At 49.4% G+C, this 19,283-nt stretch overlaps 1 protein-coding gene across 1 annotated transcript in view; it reads left to right on the forward strand.

Annotated features, from left to right (window-relative positions):
- Positions 1-19,283, forward strand: part of UBR4 (ubiquitin protein ligase E3 component n-recognin 4) — a 136,198-nt gene that overhangs the window by 54,350 nt on the left and 62,565 nt on the right. The window contains 18 exon segments of the mRNA XM_047728541.1: positions 344-502; positions 836-988; positions 1,372-1,599; positions 1,901-2,058; positions 3,047-3,218; positions 3,466-3,667; positions 5,182-5,345; positions 5,769-5,985; positions 7,242-7,458; positions 9,411-9,474; positions 9,908-10,042; positions 11,017-11,191; positions 12,064-12,204; positions 13,057-13,178; positions 13,853-13,964; positions 16,818-16,948; positions 17,070-17,247; positions 17,710-17,814. Coding sequence (XP_047584497.1) covers positions 344-502; positions 836-988; positions 1,372-1,599; positions 1,901-2,058; positions 3,047-3,218; positions 3,466-3,667; positions 5,182-5,345; positions 5,769-5,985; positions 7,242-7,458; positions 9,411-9,474; positions 9,908-10,042; positions 11,017-11,191; positions 12,064-12,204; positions 13,057-13,178; positions 13,853-13,964; positions 16,818-16,948; positions 17,070-17,247; positions 17,710-17,814 — 2,833 coding nt within the window.

A 19,283-nucleotide genomic window follows, 5' to 3' on the forward strand; every position in this document is an offset into this window, starting at 1 on the left:
ACTTTAAAAAAAACAATACAGCAGTGCTGCTGTGGCCCAGCGCTGGTATCTGTTAGGAATCTGTACAACGAAAAGTTGTACGGAAAACTAGGAAGGATGATAGTACATAGGGACTGGGTAATTGTTTTCATGAACTGTGTATAAAGAGCTGGTTTCATTACTCCTCTCTTTTGTGGTCACCTGATGGAGGAAGTGAAAGTCATTCCATCTCGCTCCACCTGGAGAGAGGGTTTTCCTAAGAGACTTAACTGTGGACTAGGGTCGCGGGGAAGGAGCATTTGTCAGGCTCTGCGTTCTCTAAGAGGATGGGGGTTGGAATAAACTGGCAGCTGTCCCCTTGCAGATCACCGTTCTGCAGCTCTCTGCACTCTTGAAGCAAGCAGATTCCAGCAAAAGGAAGTTGACTTTGACCCGCCTGGCTTCTGCCCCCGTCCCGTTTACTGTGTTGAGCCTCACTGGGAACCCCTGCAAGGAGGACTACCTGGCCGTGTGTGGGCTGAAGGTAATAACCTGATGCAGATTTGAGTCCTTCACGCCATGGACCCTCTTGTCCTCTCCCCTGTTTTCAGTGCCGCTTTCTTGTACTCATTGTTAAGATTAAAATCTAAAAGCCTTTGGAATATAAAAGGAATCTTACTCTGGATTTCTCCCAGCTCTTGCAGGTCTTTCTTGTGTTGGAAATGATTTTTGTGTGTTCTTGGAAGCCGAGTGCATTACTGGACAGTGTGAATAATACCCGGAGGCAGGGAATGTCAGGGAAGACTTGGGAGAGCTGAAGTGGGTTCGTTTACTTCCCGCCATCCTTTAACTAGTCTGTTCCTTAAACCCTGTCCAGGACTGCCACGTGTTGACCTTCAGTAGCTCCGGCTCCGTTTCGGATCACTTGGTGCTGCACCCACAGTTGGCGACAGGCAACTTCATCATCAAAGCTGTGTGGTTACCCGGGTCACAGACCGAGTTAGCCATTGTCACTGCGGACTTTGTCAAGGTGCAGTTACTGCTCTTGGGTGTTGTGGTTCTAGAATTGTTTTGTTTTTAAATCTAGAGTGGTTGGTTATTATTATTATTAGGTGCTAGCTTCTCCCAGGGTGTGGGCTAGAGCTTTCTGGGTGTAGGCAGTATGACATTGCTTTACTAAGCGCATGGGTCTTCCTGTACTTGTCACAGAAAATGTAGATGCCTTTCTCTCCCCTAATCATTCTTTGAGGGAAAGTAAAAAGATACTCCTCTTTGTGCGCTCTGTGCCTGATACTTGCACACACTTGTTGGGGTGAGAATCGAGATCCCTACTCACCAGTGGCAGGTCTTCGGATTCAACAGGGTGATTTGGGGGTGCGACTGAACTAGATCTCCCTTCCTTCTGTCCTGCAGATTTACGACCTGTCTGTTGATGCCTTGAGCCCGACCTTCTACTTTCTTCTGCCAAGCTCAAAGATAAGAGATGTTACCTTCCTCTTCAATGAGGAGGGAAAGAACATCATTGTTATAATGTCTTCAGCTGGTTACATCTACACCCAGCTCATGGAAGAGGCCAGCAGTGCCCAGCAGGGACCCTTCTACGTCACTAATGTGCTGGAAATCAATCACGAGGACCTGAAGGTTCGGGCAGGTGTTGCTTTCTCCTTCTCTTCCTGGTGGATTAGCTTTGTAGCTCCTCCACTGTTTTTCATTTTTCTTCAGTCTCTGACTTTTCCCTATTAGTAGAAACTCTTGTCCTTTAGGACCAAACTGATTCACTGTGGAGTTTCTTGACTCTCATGCTTTTTCTAAGATTTACCCACATGGCTTAGATGATGAGAGCCCACGGTCATGATTTAAAACTAATAAGCTGCAAAACTGCGTGCCTGTCCCGGAGGCGGCATGTGAGGTTAACGCAAGTGTTGTGTCTTTGCCCCGACAGGACAGTAACAGCCAGGTGGCCGGCGGCGGTGTGTCCGTCTACTACTCCCATGTGCTGCAGATGTTGTTCTTCAGCTACTGTCAAGGCAAATCGTTTGCAGCCACCGTTAGCAGGACAACTCTGGAAGTGTTGCAGCTTTTCTCCATCAACATCAAAAGGTGGGAAGGCGTGCTTCACGCTCAGCTCCCATGGTGCCCGGGTTCAGCGGGAGGCTCCTCTGGCCCAGCACTGGTGTCTGTTAGGAATCTGGCGAAGCTTTGCCCCAGCAGTCCTCTCCCTTTTGAAGGCAAGAGGCACCCAGTGTTGGCAGGTTGGCTGTCTGCGTGGTTTTGTCCTCCACCGTGTAGACCCCAAGCTGTAAGAGGTAGTCTGGGGACTGCTGTCACTCAGGAGAAGCAGCTCTAGTCAAGGCAGCACACCTGACTTGAGGGTGATAACTGAGTTTGGAGAGGGGAATGGTAGTGGCTCCTAGACACTTATGTAGCCAAAATGCCCTTTAAGTTTCCCTGCTGGGGTAGTTGATCAGAACACAGAGCATGGTGTCAGCAGTGAGGGCGTGGTCGGGGGGGTGAGGGGGGCAGGCAGAGGCTTGCATCGGTGTCCAGATAGTAGAGGTGCATTTGAGGTGCTGAGTGTTGTTTTAGGGAGCTAGGGAGAAGCAGTTTAGGCTTTCTTCCTGTCTCTCCTGTCTGCCACTGAAGAGCCTTAAAAGTGCTGTAGGCATCGTTTCTTTGGCCTCTGTCTTGTGAAAGGTTACCTGGTTGGAGATGAAATCCAATGGGGTGCCGTTCGCACAGAGCTTGGTGCGCTTGCAGATGCTTGATGGGACCAGGGGTCATGAGCCTCAGCCAGCTCCATGCAGTGGATGACCTCTAGGCACATTGGGCCACCTCTTCCCTCAAACAGTGGGAGCCAGCAGGGGAGATTTCTAAACCAGGACTCCTGCCGTGGGCACGGGGAGGGGAGGGGCGGGGTGTGAGTATATGCATGGCTCAGAATAAAGCTGAGACTCGCGGGTAATTCAAGTCCCTGGGCACATACGTTGCTCTAGGAGTCAGGTGTTTGGTAGCTATGGCCTTAAAGTCGAGAAGAGGATGACTAGGTGGTGATTGACACCCTGACTGTGGCCAGTTTTCTTGTCTGCAGTTCCAATGGTGGCAGTAAGACGTCTCCTGCCCTTTGCCAGTGGTCCGAGGTGATGAACCACCCTGGCCTGGTGTGTTGTGTCCAGCAAACTACAGGTGTGCCACTGGTAGTGATGGTGAAACCAGACACTTTTCTTATCCAAGAGATTAAGACTCTGCCTGCGAAAGCAAAGGTCAGTGCCAGAGATCCCACCACTTGGCTGTGAACCTGGTCTAATTCTGTATTTCTGTATTTGTGTATTTTGTCCCTTCCCTGACCTTTTCGTTAAAGAGGCTTATGAAAGAACTTTCGCCTGTTTTCTCCCTGTCACTCTTCTGCACCCCCTAAATGACTGTGGAACTAGTTGCTTCTCTGCCTCTTTCTATAGGTTCTGATCTCTAGTTATGGGAACTAACACCCTCCTTTGTCCCCTCTGCCAGATCCAAGACATGGTTGCCATTCGGCACACGGCCTGCAACGAGCAGCAGCGGACCACGATGATCCTCCTGTGTGAGGACGGCAGCCTGCGCATTTACATGGCCAATGTGGAGAACACCTCCTACTGGCTCCAGCCGTCCCTGCAGCCTAGCAGTGTCATCAGCATAATGAAGCCTGTTCGGAAGCGCAAGACAGCTACCATCAGTAAGTACCCTCCTCAGTAGACTGGTGGGGGGATGGGGATGGCAGTCTTCTAGTTGAGACATGGAACAGATGGTTGGTAAGTGTGAAGAAGTGACTCAGGGCGCCTGGGTGGCTCAGTGGGTTAAAGCCTCTGCCTTCGGCTCAGGTCATGATTTCAGGGTCCTGGGATCGAGATCTGCATCGGGCTTTCTGCTCAGTGGGGAGCCTGCTTCCCCTCTCTCTGCCTGCCTCTCTGCCTACTTGTGATCTCGGTCTGTCAAGTAAATAAATAAATCTTTAAAAAAAAAAAAAAGAAGTGGTGACTCTCCCACTTGCCTGTTTCGTAAAGGTAGAGATACGTGCTAGCTGATTTCCCCAAAGCAGTGTCATGTTTCCTGAGGCCAGCAGTGTTCTTGTGGCTTTTAGAGACTCATTGTACAAATGACAAGTGCTCATTTGCTCTCCACTTGTGATCTGCAGTTCCCTCGTGCCCAGGAAAGAATGATCCCATGGATCTTGTGGGAGAGATTTTTTCTCTGGGTTTGGGGGAACGCAGCTTGCCTGATGTGAAGTCTGATATGGAACCAGCGGAGGATAGATTGCTTCCACTCGTCCATTTCCCACTGAGTAGTGAAGAACCTGTCATAGATCTCCGAGCTGGGAGTCTTGCTCCTGACTGATAGAGGTCGCTTCAGGGTGTGGAGACCTGAATTCAGGAATGAGTGATAGCGGCTAAGCAGAGACCTTTGCAGGGGTTGTCCCGTGACTGGTTTGTTTTATACTTTATTTATTTGTTTGTCGGAGAGAGAGAGAGCACAAGTAGGGGAAGCTGCAGAGGGAGAAGCAGACTCCCCATTGAGCAGAGAGCCTGATGTAGGATTCGATTCTAGGACCCTAGGATCATGACCTCGGCTGAAGGCAGTTGCTTAACCAACTGAGCCACGCAGGCGCCCCTGAAATTTGTTTCAGAGTCCATGTTTGAGATGACAATGCAGCTCATTCTCCTGTAAAGGAATAGTTTCTATTGTTCACTTTATTTATTTATTTATTTAAAAGATGTTTAATTATTTATTAGAGGGAGAGAGCATGAGTAAGAGAGGGAAGAGCAGACTCCCCGCTAAACAAGGAGCCTGACCTGGGGCTCGATTCCAGGACCCCAGGATCATGACCTGAGCTGAAGGGAGACACTTAACTGTGGGTGCCACCCAGGCGCCCCTGAGTTGTTTACTTTCAATCAACCAGCCATGAGGGAGTCTGTTGTTACTAACTGTACTCAATACCACACCTGAGTTCTTTGTCCTGTTGGGTCGGGGTGTGGTTAGGGATGATGACTGTTGGACTTCGGGCCACTTGCAGGCATCACACTGATGCAAACGTTCACATCCCAGTTGTCTGGAAGAGGTTAGAGTGTCCTAACCTGGTAGAGGTTAGGAGTGTGGCATCAATCTGGGAAGGGCTTTCCCAGAGGGGTGGGTGCAGAGGTGGGAGTGCCACACTTACTGATGCTCTGTGTCTGCTGGTCCTGTTCCCTATAGCAACCCGCACATCTAGCCAGGTGACATTCCCCATCGACTTCTTTGAGCACAACCAGCAGCTGACGGATGTGGAGTTTGGCGGGAATGACCTCCTGCAGGTGTACAACGCGCAGCAGATAAAGCACCGGCTGAACTCCACCGGCATGTACGTGGCCAACACCAAGGTGAGGACTGCGCTGTGTGGGGGCTGTGCCTGGGTAGAAGGACTTCTGGACGGTGTGGCTGGAAAACACCTGTCCTTTTAGAACGCAGGTGTGAAATAGATACTTACAGTCACTAACCCTTGCGTTCTTGCTAAGTGGTCCCTGGAATAAATGGCTGTTCTCCGCTTCTGCACGGAAGGGCTCCTGTGCCAGTGTTAGCAGCAGGAAGTGGTTAGTGATGGGGAGAAAGTAGCTTGAAACTGGAGACTGTCCCCCCTCTCTGTCTCCCCCCCCACCCCCCATCCTTGGAAGTAAGGAAATCCTTACCAAGAAGTTAGGAGGATAATGGACTTGCCTGGGGTACACACTTCGGCACCAGCAGACAAAGGGTTATAGGTTTACCCTAAAGAACTTGTTGTCTGACTTGTGCCTGTCTCCCTCTAGCCCGGCGGCTTCACCATCGAGATCAGCAACAACAACAGCACTATGGTGATGACAGGCATGCGGATCCAGATCGGGACCCAGGCCATTGAACGGGCTCCATCATACATTGAGATTTTCGGCAGGACCATGCAGCTCAACTTGAGTCGCTCCCGCTGGTTTGACTTCCCCTTCACCAGAGAGGAAGCCCTGCAGGCCGATAAAAAACTGAACCTCTTCAGTGAGTCGCCACCCCCTGGCATGGCCTCCCCTTCTCATTTCTCCGTGGCTATCTGGTATTTTGGGAGTCCTCTGCTCTCTGCTGCTCAGTGGTCTTTGCCGTCCTCAACCTCTGAACTTCCCTGGAGATGGCCAGGGGAGGGGCGTGCTGAAGAACGGGAGGGGTGAAGACAGCGCAAACCCTGCCTCTGCGTCTGCTTTGGTGGGCCTGGCTCAGCTTTGCCGGCCCGGCTGCCTATGTGGGTGGGCAGAGAGGAGGCAAGGTCAGTGCATGAAAGCAGCAGGTGTTCTTAAAACACAGGTGAGGGCCTTGGTCACGTGCCTCCTCGAGAGGGATGTGTAGCAGCGCCTGGGCTTGGTGAGCTGTCGAATACTTTAAACCCTCAGAGAACAACTCCCTGAGCCTGTCAATAGTCTGGCGTCTTCCTCTGCCATTTACTGACTGCCTCTCTGATGCTCTTGCTCCTAGAAGTAGCTGCTGTTAGGACGAATGATGATTTGTGTTTTGAACCAAGGGAGTGCTTAGAGCTCTCTGGGGAGTGGAAGCTGGGGGGTGCAGTGCCTCGATAGCACTGGAAGAGTCCTGCTGTGATGCTAAGGGGCTCTTTTTTTTTTTTTTTAAAGATTTTATTTATTTATTTGACAGAGAGAGATCACAAGTAGGCAGAGAGGCAGGCAGAGAGAGAGGAAGGGAAGCAGGCTTCCTGCTGAGCAGAGAGCCGGATGTGGGACTCGATCCCAGGACCCTGAGATCATGACCCGAGCTGAAGGCAGCGGCCTAACCCACTGAGCCACCCAGGCGCCCAAGGGGCTCTTTTTTTTTTTTTTTTTTTTTTTTTAAAGATTATTTATTTATTTATTTGACCGGGGTGGGGGAGAAAGAGATCACAAGTAGGCAAAGAGAGAGGGGGAAGCAGGCTCCCTGCCGAGCAGAGAGCCCAATGCAGGGCTTGGTCCCAGGACCCTGAGACCATGACCTGAGCTGAAGGCAGAGGCTTAACCCACTGAGCCGCCCAGGCATATGGGGCTCTTCTGAGAGCTGGACTTCCTAGGCCTTTGGTCAGTGGGGCTGTTTCACGTATAGTCAGTGTCTCCTCAGGGTTCAAGTGCTGTTTGAGTCTCAGGAGACAAGGTTCCTCCCTGATGAAAATTGGTGGGATTTGCTACTTTGCCCTCTTAGTCTGGTCTCAGCTTTGGAGGCGCTCACTTTCGCCCTGTAGAGGACGCGCTTCCTGGAGCCCCTCTCACTTGTTGCAGTTGGGGCCTCGGTGGATCCGGCTGGCGTCACCATGATCGATGCTGTGAAAATTTATGGCAAGACCAAGGAGCAGTTTGGCTGGCCTGACGAGCCCCCGGAGGAGTTCCCTTCTGCCTCTGTCAGCAACATCTGCCCTTCCAACTTGAACCAGAGCAATGGCACTGGAGACAGTGACTCCGCAGCCCCTGCCACCACCAGTGGAACTGTCCTGGAGAGGTACCAGCGCTGGCAGGGGTCAGCCCCTGTCCTCGCCATTTCCCCCTCTCCCGGCACAACCTGTTCTGAGAGAGTAGCCTCTCAGATCTGCCCCTAGTGTAGCCTGTGAGTTTCAGGTCGTCCCCCAGCAGCCCAACACCCTGTGTCTCCTTTGTGAGCACAGAGCCTGGCGGTGTGCTGAGAGCCATGGGATCCTAGTCGGCCTGGGGGTGTCTGTGCCTTCTCTTAATGCTCAGGCACCCTTTGGTGGAGCCAGAGGTTGTAGAGTAGAAGATGCTTAAGTCACCGCTAGAGATTTGGGTCCAGTCTTGCTGAAATTAGAGGGGAGAGTCTTCTGTTCATTCTGATGTCATCATCTTCTCTTTGCAGCGGCCACTTAGGTGGTAATGGCACTGCTGGCCAGATGCTGGCTGCCGCACCTACAGCAGAGTTCAGAGCCTCCCCGGGCTCCCCCCAGTGGCCTTCTGAAGCATTGCGCTTGGCTTCTTTGTGCTAGGCAGCTGCTGGTTTGCCGTGATAGATGAGGCGACTCATGATGTAAGACGCTTGAGTTTCTTACATCCTAAGTCGGAAGAGTAGCCTGGCTTGAAATCACTGCCTCCTACCGTCAGACTGCCCCCTCCCTTCTCTCTCTCTCTATCTCTTTGTTTCTTTTTCCCCCCCCTCCCCTGTTCTTATATTGTTTGCTTAGGATGTGTTTCTAGGTTTCTCTGAGCTTCACATTTTTTTCCTTTTTTTTTTTTCCTTTGCTTCTCCCCCAAGTTCTGAAACTGAGTCCCTAACCAAGCTGGACCGGTTAGTATGCCCTCTTTCTTTTCTCTGCACGGGTGAGTGTGTGTCAGAGAGCAATGTAACCAATGGTGTGGCTTCGCGTTGATTCTGCTTCTGTGGAAGAGTCTTCCTGCTTCTTTCTGTTCTGGTCCTTGCATGGCTGCAAAGCTATCCTGTGTAAGAGTGGAGTGTGTGGAGGGTTGTACGCGCACATTTGCTGGTAGCCGCTCCAGAACCTGCTAGCTCTCTCTTCCACACTCCGTCCCTCCGCTCCCTCTCCACAGTGGGTGAGAAGGAGGTGGGTGTGGGCAGTGGGATGATGGGAAAATCCTAGCATCTGACAAGCCAGCGGAGAGCTTGTTCTGCCCAACTTCGTTTTATGGTTCAGGCCCCTCTTCCCTTGCTCTTGGTTGCTCTCAGCTACCCCTTGACCCTTTTCTCTCCAGCTGCCTTCTCCATACCGTTCCCTTTGTGTCCGGAGCCTTGGCAACCTCAGGATGTTGGTCTTCCACCATGGCACAGTAAACTCCCAGGAGTAAGCCCTGAGGAGCGTGTTGCTAGGTGCCCTTTAACAGCGGGGTTTCCAGTTCCTTTCCCAGGAGATAGTGGCTCCGTTTTCTAAAGATGCTTTGTTGTGCCCTGTGAGTGTTAGCAGTTGGCATGCTCCTGAAAGCAGTTTGTTTTCTCCCCATACTTCACGGACTTAGGAAGTGCCTTTGTGCATTTTCTTGGAGATATACGTAAAATATAACGTGTACCTTCCCAGTATAAGCAGATGGTTTTAACCTTTCCCTTTGTGTATCCTTTTGCCTCCTGATCTGTGGGCACCTGAGCTTTGGGTCCCGTTGCATCAAGGCTGTTAAGCCCCTCTCAGTGATCCCTGCCACAGGCAGCAGAAGGAAGCACACTTATCCGCTTTGAGGAAGAAAAGCCCCGTCTTTCAGTTACGGATTATGAACATGGCCTTAGGTTGATCTCCACGCAGGAGCCAGGTTTCTTCTGGCCTGTAACACAAGGAAGCGATATGCATGGTGCCTGTGGCAGGTCTTACTGTGCTTTGATTCTGTATTTGGCATTCATTAGCTATCCCCAAGGTCCCCCTGATGATAGTTCGCACAGGCTAAAGCACAACCAGAAAGGGGGTGGTGGTTGTACTCAAGCCAGCTTTTCTGTCTCCCTAGGCTGGTTGTGAGTTCTTTAGAAGCCCTGGAAAGCTGCTTTGCTGTTGGCCCAATCATCGAGAAGGCAAGTGACTTTTTCAAAGCGCATGGGAGCTTTCCAAAGAGGCAAGAAGTCAGTGGAGTTGTCAGAGGCCTGAGGCCTTGTAGCTAAAGAATATTTATAGCATGATCTTGATTTGCAAGAAAGCTCCATAGAAGTCTATAGCTTAGGGCCTCTGTCCTACTTTTGGGGGATCCATTGTGAGAGTGTTTCATAGACTAGGATGAGTGCTGGCAAAAAGAACAGTGTTTCCGGGAGTCGTAGGCTTAGACTCAATTCCTGCTCTTGTCTTGTGGGAGGATTGTAATTTCTGAAATTTTTCATTTTGCTCTTAGCAGTTCATGTGGCATAATCTAGCCCTTGTGGTCTAGAAAAGAGGAGGGGGGAAGGGCAGCGTGTACACGGTTGTGCATGGATTTGGTGGGGTCAGCGATAACCCTGCTGTCTTCCGCATCAGGAGAGAAACAAGAATGCAGCTCAGGAGCTGGCCACTCTGCTGCTGTCCCTGCCAGCACCTGCCAGCGTTCAGCAGCAGTCCAAGAGCCTTCTGGCCAGCTTGCACACCAGCCGCTCGGCCTATCACAGCCACAAGGTAATCGTTCCCTCCCTGGATGCCCTCTGTAGCAGGGCAAGGTTTGGAAGTTTTGGTACCGATAGGGAATCAGGCCAGTTGGCTTTTCATATGGAAAGCGAGGAGGACACAGTGAAGTCATTGAGATGAGATACCCACACTCTCTAAAGTCTCTCCTGAGAAACGAACAACTCCCCCTCAAAACTGGGGACAAGCCAACTAATGGACCGCTGGTTTGCATTGATTTTTTTTTTTTTTTTTGTCATTAGTAGGATCCACAAGATCTAAGTGAGACTAGCTTCTCTGGAAAAGAGCAAGGGCAGGGGAATCACTGAGGTCCCTCCTCCAGCTGTGGCACAGCTCTCGCTTAGGTGTCCTCGATTGTGAGGGAATTGCCAAATGATTGTTGGAGAGATTCTGAGGGGGAGATCTGGGGCCGGGGGAGGGGGTTGGGTCTCCCTTATACTGAGAGTGGGGGCTGAGGGCAGTAAGTTGGGCCAGTTGCCATAGATGGGAAAGGTGACTGTTTCAGTTCCGTGAGGAAGAAGCCAGCAGCCCAGGCGCCTCGGTGAGCTTTTGTGCCTCCAGCCCAGAGGCTTGAGAAATGCAAGTTTAACCTGCTGAACCTCTTGAGGGATGGCAAGTTTAGAAACAGAGTCCTTGGGCGATAGGAACTTGCAGAGAAATGGCTTTTCTGCTCTAGCACAATCATCTGGGATGTTACAATTCTAGAGAATCAGGCAGTTCCACATTTTCCCATCGTACTTCAGTACTTAATGACTTTCGAATTTTGTGCCTTTAATGTTTCATGATTTAAGAAGTTTACCTGTACTGGACTGCTTTGAAGACTTGTTCCAGGTAGTTGGCGGTAACTAATCTGTTCTCCTGAGAGGAGGTGGCCATCCTGATGACCGGCCAGCTGTCCTTTCCTCTTTGTTTTAGTACCATACCCAGCCCTTGCTTTTGGTTCATCCCCTGCGATCCTTTCGTTATAGGATCAGGCCTTGCTGAGCAAAGCTGTGCAGTGTCTCAACACATCCAGCAAAGAAGGCAAGGATTTGGACCCTGAGGTTTTCCAGAGGCTGGTGATCACAGCTCGCTCCATTGCCATCATGCGCCCTAACAACCTTGTCCACTTTACGGAGTCCAAGCTGCCCCCAATGGAAACAGGTGAACTTGGCCTACATGGTCGTGGTCCTGAAATCTGCCTGATGCATCTTCTCTACCTTCTCCCGCTCTCCTTGTTGTCTCCAGCCTCTGCCTGACTGCGTGCTCTGAGATGGGTTTTACTCTTGTCTTTGTACCTTGTAGGGCTTTTGACATTTAGATTTTACCATTTAAGCAAATACATTTTCCACTGCTTACCCCTTGGAGAATCTTGAGTTTATTTAGTGCTCTGCATGTTGGATATAATCTGTCTCTGAACTACCTATCTCTTTGGGATCTTCAGGGCAGAGCTAAGCTTTGGCCCGGTTGCTTTAAAGAAATAGGGTCAAATCTTGCTTTCGTGCTATTCTTTGGCCAGTGTTTTATTAACATTGCTGTCGGCTTTCTGAGTGCCTGATTGTATTTCCTCGTCTCTCCTCATGTTGGCTGGGTACCTGACTTGTTTTGCATTATCACATAGAGCTTATCGATGCCTTTACAGTTCTGTTACTTACATACTCCCATTTGCTGTCGTCGTATGGTTCCTCCTCCTAATGTTTTTATCCAGGAATCATGTCAGAAAAATCTCAGCTGTTCCCCTAGTTTTTAGAAGTTGAGCAGTTGGACTTGAAATCCCTGAGTCTGCTGTAAAGATCCTGAATGCTCCCCTTTCTACTTAATTCTAACATACAATGTTTTCTGTGATATTCCTTTCCCAGACTGTTTTTTTCCTAGATGTGCCTGCTGGAGTCTAGGGATAGTTGGCATATTGATTGGGGCCCCACTTGAAACTCCCTCCCCAGGCAAGCTTCCTTGACCTGAGTTAACCTTAAAACAAATTAAATTCCATGTCAGATTTACCATCGTTAATCATTTTCTTTCTCCTGTTCTATTAGAAGGAGTGGATGAGGGGAGAGAACCTCAGAAGCAGCTGGAAGGAGACTGCTGTAGTTTCATCACCCAGCTGGTGAACCACTTCTGGAAACTCCACGCATCCAAACCCAAGAATGCCTTCTTGGCACCTGCCTGCCTGCCAGGTACCATATTTAAAGGGGTAGTTGAAGCTCGATCTGAGTTCTGTCTTCGGACAGGTCGAACCCTTATCCTTTTGCTTCATCATCTGTCTCTTCCAGAATTAATGGAAGATCAGTGCATTCTTTTAGACACAGGAGTTACAGCAGTGTGGCAGAGAAGTGGGATTTTCTGGTACTGTAGCTCCTCCTGTGGGGTTGAATATTTCACATAAAGAGGAGTTTTTGTATTCCTGTGTATCCTCAGTGGTAGTTACAAGTGTTTTAAAAGTGTTTTGAAAGCTTGGGCAAAGCCACTTCAGAAGGTGAAAGTGAAGCATCTCCTTGAGAATTATTTTATTTCCCAGCTACTCCTGTGTTTGGCATCTGACTTCTCACTGTCCAAAGCTTAAGTGGAAAGGTAAGGATCGGAAGAGCAATCTAGGAAAGTAGAGCGAGCCCTGGTTCCCATTTGTGTTTGAGGTTGCTTGGGCTGTCAGCCTAAAAGGTCAGAGGCCGAGTTTATCATCACCTAAGGTTCGGGGATTGTGGGGAACAAGTACAATCTGCTCACCTCTTCACACTTTCCTGCCCTGTCTTTTGATATCCAAGAGTAGAGAGTTACTTATTTCTGTGAAGCAAGATACCTGCAAGGGCTTTTGAGATCGTTTCGGAGATGAGGAGACGTTAATAAAGCAAGTCACAAATAATGCTGACAGCCTACAATCTGTACGTGTGTGCTAGTCTTGTTTTGCTGTGTGCACACCTGTCATTTTTTTGTTAGTCTGACCTTTGTGTGGGGATAAGAACTGGCACTCACCTTTATTCTAGATTCTCAAGTAGCTGGACGTTTTCCTACCATGTTTTCCTCCCCCGTAGGCCTGACTCATATCGAAGCTACGGTCAATGCCCTGGTAGACATCGTTCACGGCTACTGTACTTGTGAGCTGGACTGTATTAATACAGCAGCCAAGATCTACATGCAGATGCTGCTGTGTCCTGTACGTATCATTCACCCCAGATGATTTCTTACTGGTCTGGGAGTGTCTAGAAATTTTTCTTTTAAACAAGTTTGTTAAATTAATGAAATATACTAGAAGGTTGTATGAAGAAAGAGTTTTTAAGTGTCAATAAAAGCTTTATGATCTCATTCATTCCATGCAAGGGAAAGGTTTGAAATGGAGATGGGTTTTGTTTTTCTTGTTCAGCGCTAAATCCCAAGGGAATGTACTGGTGGTTGCTGTGTTGTTCGTGCTAAGTTAGTGTTACTTAAATGAGCCTGTGAATGAACATCATCAAGATGCATTTCCAGGGACGGTGTCATAGAGGCGGAGCGTTAGAAGTACTGACTTTAGCCCAGAGCTTAAGATGAGTTTGCTATCTGACGAAAAGCCAAAATCCATTTGTGGAGAGCCAGTGTGACCTCAGGAGCAAATGACCTTCCGGTCTCTTACCAGGAACTGAGATTCGGGGACGTGGGGGAAGGGTATTACCTATGCCACATCAGGAAGTGGGATTAGCACTGAACTTGGTCAGCACAGTTGCAGGTGAGGGTAGGTAGACAGATACTTCACATGCATGTCAGTGATTGGCCCAAAAAGAAAGTCCTTTATAGACTATTTCATGAATTACAAATGTAAAACCTAAGTATATTTTTGTTTGTTTTTAACTTCAGGATCCTGCTGTGAGCTTCTCTTGTAAACAAGCTCTGATTCGAGTCCTAAGGCCCAGGAACAAGCGGAGACACGTGACCTTGCCCTCCTCCCCTCGCAGCAACACTCCAATGGGTAATGTGAGGTCTGGGTTTAGGCTTGTGTGTGCATGTGGTGGGGCTGGGGGAAAGGGAGGTATAGCCTTAGGAGGGATTGCTCATGTGGACCAAGGTCCTGGAAACTTTTGTTTATGTATCCATTGTTTTTACCCTACCTTATTCCATGAAGAATTTACGGTGGCACTTAAAAATGCATATGGTAAGTAGAATAAAAAAAAATTGAGGCCATAGGAAAATAAAGATGTAATAGTAAAAGCAAGTCAAGGATGCAGAAATGTCTTTTTTATTTTTTAAGATTTAATTATTTTATTAGAGAGTGTGTGCACGCATGTGTGCGTGCATGCACGTAAGCAGCGAGAGGGGCAGAAGGAGAGGGAGAGAGAATCTTAAGCAGACTACCCGGCTGAGCACGGAGCCTGATTCGGGACTCCCATCTCATGACCCTGGGATCATTATCTGAGCCAGAATCAAAAGAGTTGGACACTTAAGCAGCTGAGCCACCCAGATGCCCCTGGTGCAGAAAATCTCTATCATGAGATTCTTTTTTTTTTTTTTTTTTTTTAAATTTATTTATTTATTTGACAGAGAGAGATCACAAGTAGACGGAGAGGCAGGCAGAGAGAGAGAAAGAGGGAAGCAGGCTCCCTGCTGAGCAGAGAGCCCGATGCGGGACTCGATCCCAGGACCCTGAGATCATGACCTGAGCCGAAGGCAGCGGCTTAACCCACTGAGCCACCCAGGCGCCCTCTATCATGAGATTCTTGATGTGTCTCGTGTTATTGCTAAGTGAGGGTCTTCTCTTCGGCTGAAGGCATCCCAAGAGCTTATAGCAAAATTAAGAATAGTCACAAAAATAGGGGCGCCTGGGTGGCTCAGTGAGTTAAGCCTCTGCCTTCGGCTCGGGTTATGATCCTGGGGTCCTGGGATCAAGCCCCACATCAGGCTCTCTACTCTGCAGGGAGCCTGCTTCCTCCTCTCTGCCTGCCTCTCTGCTTACTTGTGAGCTCTGTCTGTCAAATAAATAAATAAAATCTTAAAAAAAAAAAAAGTCACAAAAATCACATGACCACAGAGAAAAAGCAGCCATTTTTCAGGAAAACTATATTTTTCGTGGCATAAAAAAACTCTTCATTAAGGGCCAGCTTTGCTGCCTAAGGGCTAGTAGCCCCAGGGAACTTAACCTACAATTGGTTTGATAGCAAATATCTCAAGAGATTTCCCTCCTGATATACTTGCACATAAGTCAAGGGCGTAACATTGAACATTTTAGTAAAAGCAGTTTTTGCAAAGTATTTGAATGTCAGCATTATTATGTAACTCTCTGTTGTTTAGTTTTGCTCCAGACGAAATTTCCACCACAAGTCACATGTGTGATTTTTAATTTTCTATTAACCCCATTATAAAGAGCAAAGAGAAATACATTTGGCATATAACAAAATACCATTTTAAGGGAGTTAGTGTGAAAAATTAATGAGAAAGATTCCCTTTTTGGGGGGGCGCCTGGGTGGCTCAGTTGGATAAGCCACTACCTTCAGCTCCGGTCATGATCTCAGGGTCCTGGGATCGAGCCCCGCATCGGGCTCTCTGCTAAGTAGGGAACCTGCTTCCCACTCTCTCTGCCTGCCTCTCTGCCTACTTATGATCTCTCTCTGTCAAATAAATAAATAAAATAAAATAAAAAGTTGCCTTTTTTTTTAAAGGATTTTATTTATTTATTTGAGAGTGAATGAGAAAGAGAGCACATGAGCAGGAGCAGAGGCAGAGGGAGAAGTAGGCTTCCTTGCCGAACAAGTAGCCTGACGCAGGACTCGATCCCAGGACCCTAGGATCATGACTTGAGCCGAAGGCAGACGCTTAACTGAGCCACTTAGGTGCCCTGAGAAATCTTCCTTTCTGTAAATTTTTTTTTGCACTGCTTTTAGAATCTAGTGGGTAGTTTACACTAAAACCGCATCTCCACTTGGACTAGCCACACGTGGCTGGGGGCTTCCTTACGGTACAGTTGCAGATCTAAAGGAATGTGTGCAATTTGGTGGTCTTCCGATAAATCTTCCTTGGATATCATTTGTTGACATAAGCTTGAGTTAGGCAACTGTGTGTGCTGCTTTTCTCTGGCGAGAAGCTCAAGTACAGGGAGTGATGTTTCCATTTCAGGCCATGGTTGCCTGTTTTCACATCCCGCACAACCCAGTGAGTGGAAGTTGAGGGCTTCACCCTCTCCTGACAACTAGGAGTCTAGCCCTGACTTCTCCTTTATGCGGAGGGCTTTACTTCACACAGAAGCCAGCTTGGGCAGGACTTGCAGTGGTGTCCTTCAGCTTCCACGCGATGGTTTTACATTTTAGTTCTCGTTCTCCTCGTAAGGATTATGTAGCGTCAAAACAACGACACTGACCCAGTTATTTTGGACGGGAGTAAAATGATACTCTGAGCTACCATGACATCACAGATAAACAACTCTGGTGTATTATTTTCCTGGTCTTGCCCAAGGTCTCCTGGGAGTTGGCGGGAGCTCATGGGGCCCCCTGGTTTTTATTTCTCTGCCTTTGGAGATCTCTTAGGAATCCAAGGGGGGTTTTTTTGTTTGTTTTGTTTTGTTTTGTTTTGTTGTTTTTGTCGTCACATCATCGGCTGTGGGAAGGTATTTTCCTAAGGGGGCAAACTGTCACTGCCAACCCCATCTTCCCAGATCCTGCTGGGTCCAGGAAGTGGGAGGACAAGGCTGGGATGACCTTGCAGCTTCTGTCTGAAGCATAGGGCTCTCACTGGTAGCTTGTCTTGGGTTTGTGTTGCTCTGTGACTTATCGTACCACATGCCAAGGGAGGAAAGAACAGGCATCTTCAGGTGACTGGGGTTTCTCTGACTCAGGAGACAAGGATGATGATGACGATGATGATGCGGACGAGAAAATGCAGTCATCAGGGATTCCGAATGGTGGTCACATCCGTCAGGAAAGCCAGGAACAGAGTGAGGTGGACCATGGAGATTTTGAGATGGTGGTGAGTCTGTGGCAGCAGGAGAGGGGAGGACGAGTCTCACAGCTCTCTTCCGGCTCTCACTCTGTGGACTTGTAAAAGCTGCCGTTTTCCATGGGACACTGACAGAGCTCTCTCTCTGCAGTCTGAGTCGATGGTGCTGGAGACAGCCGAAAATGTCAACAATGGCAACCCCTCTCCCCTGGAGGCCCTGCTGGCGGGCGCAGAGGGCTTCCCCCCGATGCTGGACATCCCGCCTGATGCAGATGACGAGACCATGGTCGAACTAGCCATAGCCCTGAGCCTGCAGCAGGACCAGCAAGGTAGGGGCCGTGCCAGGCGCAGAGCCGCCCCGTGGCCTTGCACAGCGGAGAGGGTTTGGCAGTTACTGATACCCAGCTGGCTTAGCTTGTCCCCAGATGCAGGGAGAGGTTGATCTGGGTGAGAGCTGTTCAGAGACACAGGTGGAGAGTGAGAGGGACATGGTGGGATTTGCCATCTGGGAGTCCATCTCCTCATTTCCGTTAGTTTGGTCTTTGGGATTATTTCCTCCCAAATCTGTTAGATTACTCCAGCCTGTGTCTTGCCGGAGCTGAAGGAAGCCTTCCACTGTGTCTGTAGCCAAACGTGGTGGGTAGACGGTGGCGGCTGTTGATTAACTTCCTCTAGGCCAGAGGGGGTCACACGCTGGTGAGTTTAGGCTCCCGAGGGCAGCAGGTGGCCAAAGCAGCGCTGCGGAGGGGGATGGGAGGGAATGCTGCGCTCACTCTCCACTTGTTTCCCAGGCAGCAGCAGCAGTGCCCTGGGCCTGCAGAGCCTGGGGCTGTCCGGCCAGGCACCCAGCTCTTCCTCTCTGGACGCAGGAACCCTCTCTGACACCACAGCATCAGGTAACTGTCCACAGCAAGGAGCACGGCTCAGGGCCCCAGGGCCCTCCAGCCTTGTTTCCAGTGCTGTGAGAGCGGCACGGGCGGCTGCTTTGACAGGCCATTCTGGACTTCCTGCTTCTGCCTTTCTTTAGAAATGCGGGCCTGGAGGGCACAGTGCTGCAGCTTGGCAAAGGCGCTCCTGGCTCTGCTTCCTCACACTTTGCATGCTGCCTGGCTCCTGCTGGCTCCCAGGGAGAGGCCAAGAGAGCGGCTTGCAGGGTGTAGGGGTGCAGTGCTTTTAGGGCTCTTCACCAGAGTCTGGACGTTTTAGACAACAGGAGCAGGGAGATGAGAAGTAGAGCTCATGCCATGCCCTGTTTTCTCTTCATTTACAAGGAAAAGTGAAGCCGCAGGAAGCCGAGTCCTGCCTCAGGTCAGCGTGGCTCACCGTCAGGGCTGTGAGCTTGGGAGGGAGGTAGCGGTGTGTGGACAGTTAAACTGCGTAGGAACTCTTCAGATGTTGTTTTGTCTTTGCACTCAGTCTCTTTGCTGATCTGGTAAAGGAGAAGAAAATATCCTGAGTAGAGAGTTGGGCCAAATAGAGGAGGAGGGAACACCTGAATGATCCCCTGGAAAATCACCTCCTGAGGAATGGAAGGGTTGGGTTAGAGTTTTCCCGAGTGCTGCTTCCCTGTGTTTCTTTGTTCTTTTCTTCCTTTTCTTTCTCTTCTCTTGGGAGTGTTACTCTGGATAGAAGAGAAAGGGAGACATTGGCTGTCCCCTCTCACCTGCTGCCATGCATGTCGCTTTCCTCACTTCTCGTTAGCTATTGTTCCCTAAGGCTTGGAGGTGGCTGTCATGCTGTGCCGATTGTGTTCTCTTGTGCTCTGTGGCTGTCTTGGCTTTCTTCCCCCATGTATCTCATTCAGCATTTTCCTCCTGTCTCAGCTCAGCCCTGATCCTGGATGCTGTGGCTGTCTCTGGGGGATTTCCTTGCTTCATTCTTAGTGTCTAAGGAGGTTGATGAGGAGGGGTGAAATTTCCCCATGAGCACCCCTCTGGACCACCTGACCAAACCAACCAACCAACCAACCAACCAACAAGGTTGATTCAAGAGCTCATGACAAGTGATTTCCTACCATAAGCACAAATTAACTCATTGCAAAACAAATCTCATGAAAATTCAGAGTCCCATGCTTTGACTGGTCATGGGTAGTTTCTGATCTCAGCAGGTGTCAGTAACACCTAGACAGTGGTGGCCGTGGGGCGTTCTAGCTAGAAAACTGAGTGTCCGTATCACAGATTCTCGTTGGATCTCTGCGCGGCTTGCACTATAGCATAGCAGCAAAGGAAATGCCCAGCGAGCTGGGGTTTCCCTCTTTCTCAGTACTGTTTGCAGCGCTCCGTGTATAGTGTTTGTTCCTGTTGGTGATGAACCAGCAAAGCAGATCTTTCCCTTTTTCCTTTGATGACAGGGTGTATAAACTGCA

Source organism: Lutra lutra, chromosome 4, assembly GCF_902655055.1.
Source record: "Lutra lutra chromosome 4, mLutLut1.2, whole genome shotgun sequence".
Taxonomy (NCBI): domain Eukaryota; kingdom Metazoa; phylum Chordata; class Mammalia; order Carnivora; family Mustelidae; genus Lutra; species Lutra lutra.